Source organism: Quercus robur, chromosome 10 (genome assembly GCF_932294415.1).
Source record: "Quercus robur chromosome 10, dhQueRobu3.1, whole genome shotgun sequence".
NCBI classification, from domain to species: Eukaryota; Viridiplantae; Streptophyta; class Magnoliopsida; order Fagales; family Fagaceae; genus Quercus; species Quercus robur.
Window position 1 is genome coordinate 27,097,900 of NC_065543.1, and position 3,850 is coordinate 27,101,749.

Consider the following 3,850-nt stretch of genomic DNA (forward strand, 5'->3'; position numbering starts at 1 on the left):
ACTAATCACTTTAAATTGAAAATTGCCCAAAAGAATCTAGAAGATAAAATGGTCATATTTTTTATTTGTGTTTGGCATTACAAATTGCTTGTTTGATGTTTAAGACCTGTGGTTGAGTTTGAGAGTTGATACTTTGAGATTTGTGTGATGTTGTGCTGCTTCGTTCCACCTAAATGATTGTTTTAGTGCTTTTTATTTTTTGTCAATGAATTCCTTTTTTTTTTTTTTTTCTTTCAATTACTTGACAACACAAAGTGGTTTTTAATAAGAGGAATATTGGACATATTATTATAAAAAATACGAGTTTCAAGTTACATGGTTCATGCTATTTTGATTATAAAATGGCTGTACCTATTTGCTCTTTTAGTTTTACAGAAACTATGAAACAAGCTCACAAGCTAAATTTCAGTTTGTGAGCTTATGAGCTTATTTGATGAAAAATACAATTTTAATAGATTGTATATAAGCAAATAAGCTTATAAGCTAAATATCAGATCAAATATGATTTTCAAACAACTTATTTGATCTTGTATATTTTGAAATTTTTCTCAGCCTCGCTTCTCTCTGAGAAACCAGGCTGTGGAAACTCTATTATCTTCTTCGGAATGATATCTCTTTCCCTCTGCTAACACTGTTATCAGTAGGGCTTGTTGGTTTTATTTTTTCGTGGGTTTTAGGGAAACACATCCTCTCTTTCTTTCCCCCTTCTCTAATTCGAATATGGATGAAGTCCTCAGTGAATGGAAAAAACTATCCCTCACAGATGAGGAAGGTGCAAAACTTAGCCTAACAAAGTCAAAAAATCTGAAAAGAAAAGAATATGTTATTGCAGCAAAGTTCCTGACAAAACGTGCCCTGAATGTGGACGCCATTGGAAGAACTCTCAAACCATTATGGAGAGCCAGAAAAGAGTTTAAGATCAGAGAAGTAGGTGACCACACTCTGTTATTCGTTTTTGAACTGGAGACAGATGTGCAAAGAGTTCTAGCTCAAAAACCGTGGTCTTTTGATAAGCACCTTATTCTTCTACAACGATATGACTATTCGATCCCGGCCAAACAACTACGTTTTACAAAGATAACGTTTTGGGTACAAATACATGGTTTACCTTTGAGATTGTTAGACCCTGAGAGAGCCATTGAACTAGGGGAAACACTTGGAGAAGTGGTAACTGACGAAGCAGAAAAGGAGATGGTGGGTGGAGATTTTGTACGTGTGAGGGTAAGAATAGATGTCTCAAAGCCATTGAGCAAAGGTCGAAGAGTTGTTCTGGATGAGGGAACTGAGACTTAGGTCTCTTTTAAATATGAGAAGCTCTCCAACTTTTGTTACTGGTGTGGCTTGGTAACACACGATGAGAAAGAATGTGAAAAATGGCTAGCCGGGAAAGGTTCAAATCACCAGGTCCAGCTGGAATACGTTGCATGGTTACGAGCCACTCCGTTCAATCCAAGAAGGTCCTCATACACGATGGTCTTGGGAATGGGTGATGGGCTTGGTGGAGTGACGGAGAAGACGTCTGAATAGAAGAATGGAGTAGCGATGGAGATTCCGTTGGTGGCTTCACAGGGCGGACCTTCTCCGGCAAGGGTCAGTAACAGTCATTCCAACGTGGATAGTCCTCGTGCCTCTCACATGGAAACAGCGGATATTGTGGAAGATTCTATGCGGAATTCCAGCCCATCATTATCACCAATTATACGGGTAATTAATTCCACCCCAAATTCCGCCCCATCAAATAACCGTTCACATGATTTTGAAAATCAGATTGAAGAAATTGATTTGGCATTGAATATGTTTGACTCTCACTCAATCTCTACAACTGTCAAGCCAACTGTTATCCCCTCACACTCATAACTCGGTGCAAACAATTCTGAAATAAATGCAGATATTTTAGGATCGAATGCACTTAGTAACCCCCCCCCCCCACGTGACCAACCATGCTACCCCACTTGACACCACTACCATACGCACGTGGAAGAGAATGGCTCGAAACATTATGCCACCTGAAAGCTTTACCCAACACTCTGTTTTAAACAAAAGAAACAGAGAGATTGACGAGGAAGCCCATCCTGAGTTACCAAAGAAGAAAGTCTTGGTTTCAAAAGATGAGAACACAGAAACTTCAATGGCGGAGGCTGCTATGCAGTCCCGCCAAGAACCATGAGCATCATTGTTTGGAACTGCCGCGGGCTTGGGAACCCACGGACAGGAACAGAGCTTGAAGTAGTGACTCGAGCAAAAGACCCCTCCGTTCTGTTTATAGCCGAAATGTGGGCGGATGAAGCAAGGTTGAAAGAGATCAAACGGAAAATTGAATTTGATAATTTATTTTTTGTAGAAAGAAATAACAGGGGGGGAGGTCTAGCACTCTTTTGGCGAAACTCAGTAGACTTGCATGTCGATTCTTTCTCGCCAAATCATATAGATTCCATCATCAATAAAGGGAAGGAGGAAGCATGGCGTTTCACAGGCTTTTATGGCGAACCTGTGACGCATAAACGAATTGACTCGTGGAATAAGCTTCGACAACTTCACAGAAAGTTTAATATCCCTTGGTTGTGTGCCGGGGATTTCAATGAGATTATGAGAAGCTCTGAAAAATTGGGCGGAAGCAGCAGGAACCAATCACAGATGCAACTGTTTCGGGATGTAGCAGATGAGTGTGGCTTTATTGACCTCGGTTTTACAGGGCCCTGGTACACATGGCAAAAACATTTTTTGGCAGGCCATTCATTATGGGAAAGACTTGATCGGGCCTTGGCTACTAACGATTGGTTTTTAAGATTTGCAGGTACAAAAGTCCACCACCTCAAGTCAGATTCTTCAAACCATTGCCCAATATGGATAGATATGGCGGGCCTAGAACTTCAATGTGCAAAAAAACCATTTCGGTTTGAAGAGGCGTGGTTGTCGGACCATACATGTTCAGAAGTTGTTGAAGCTAGTTGGGAAGAAAGGGGAGTGGATGATCCAGCAACAAAAGTCATTAGAAAAATTGAAAGGTGTGGCCGAGAACTAAAAAGATGGGAGAGGGACCACTTCGGCAACATTAGAAATACCTTGAAGAAAAAGAGGAAAGAGTTTACTGAAGCTGAGAAGGAGGCGATGCGCACTGGACAAAACTTCAAAATTCAAAGATTAAAGAGTGAGATTACAGAGTTGATGGACAAGGAAAATAGGCTATGGTTCCAAAGATCAAAGGTCCTATGGGCTACTCAGGGTGACCGAAACTCAAAGTATTTTCACAGCCGGGCTACTTAACGAAGGCGAAAAAATACCATCCAGAAGCTTCGGTCAACAAATGGGCAATGGAGCTCAAGCAATGATGAGGTAGCCGAGATACTCATTGGCTATTTCCAAGACTTATATACATCTGTAAATCAAGTTTCATGTGATGCAGCCACAGAGTCTATTGAGAAGGTGATCGATTCAAATTTGAACAATCAGTTGGCGCAAGAATTTATTGCATGGGAAGTTCAGAAAGCAATTAAAGAAATGACACCTCTCAAAGCCCCTAGACCAGACGGAATGCCTCCTTTGTTTTACCAACACTACTGGGGTACAATTGGTAATGACGTTACTCAATCAGTGTTACATTTTCTTAATTCTGCTTGTCTCCCTGATAATCTCAACCACACTTTTATTACACTCATCCCAAAAAAAAAAACTCCCCCGAATATGCTTCTGATTTTAGACCCATTAGCCTTTGTAATGTTTTATACAAAATATTTTCAAAGGTCTTGGCAAATAGAATAAAGAAAATTCTCCCAATGATCATCTCTGAACATCAAAGTGCCTTTACAAAAAGCAGACTAATTTCTGATAATATTCTAGTTGCTTTTGAATC

At 40.2% G+C, this 3,850-nt stretch overlaps 2 protein-coding genes across 2 annotated transcripts; both read left to right on the top strand.

The window, feature by feature from the left end:
• The first annotated feature begins 720 nt into the window (after nt 1-720).
• LOC126703994 (uncharacterized) lies at nt 721-1,293 on the top strand. Its single transcript, XM_050403038.1, has one exon. The coding sequence runs from the start codon at nt 721-723 to the stop codon at nt 1,291-1,293; it is 573 nt and encodes a 190-aa protein (XP_050258995.1).
• An 870-nt stretch (nt 1,294-2,163) lies between these two features.
• LOC126703995 (uncharacterized) lies at nt 2,164-3,264 on the top strand. Its single transcript, XM_050403039.1, has one exon. It carries the CDS (start codon nt 2,164-2,166, stop codon nt 3,262-3,264), a length of 1,101 nt encoding a protein of 366 aa, XP_050258996.1.
• Nucleotides 3,265-3,850: the final 586 nt, after the last annotated feature.

Coding starts and splice junctions, on each gene's coding strand:
- LOC126703994 (XM_050403038.1), top strand. CDS start 721: ATGGATGAAGTCCTCAGTGAATGGAAAAAACTATCCCTCACAGATGAG.
- LOC126703995 (XM_050403039.1), top strand. CDS start 2,164: ATGAGCATCATTGTTTGGAACTGCCGCGGGCTTGGGAACCCACGGACA.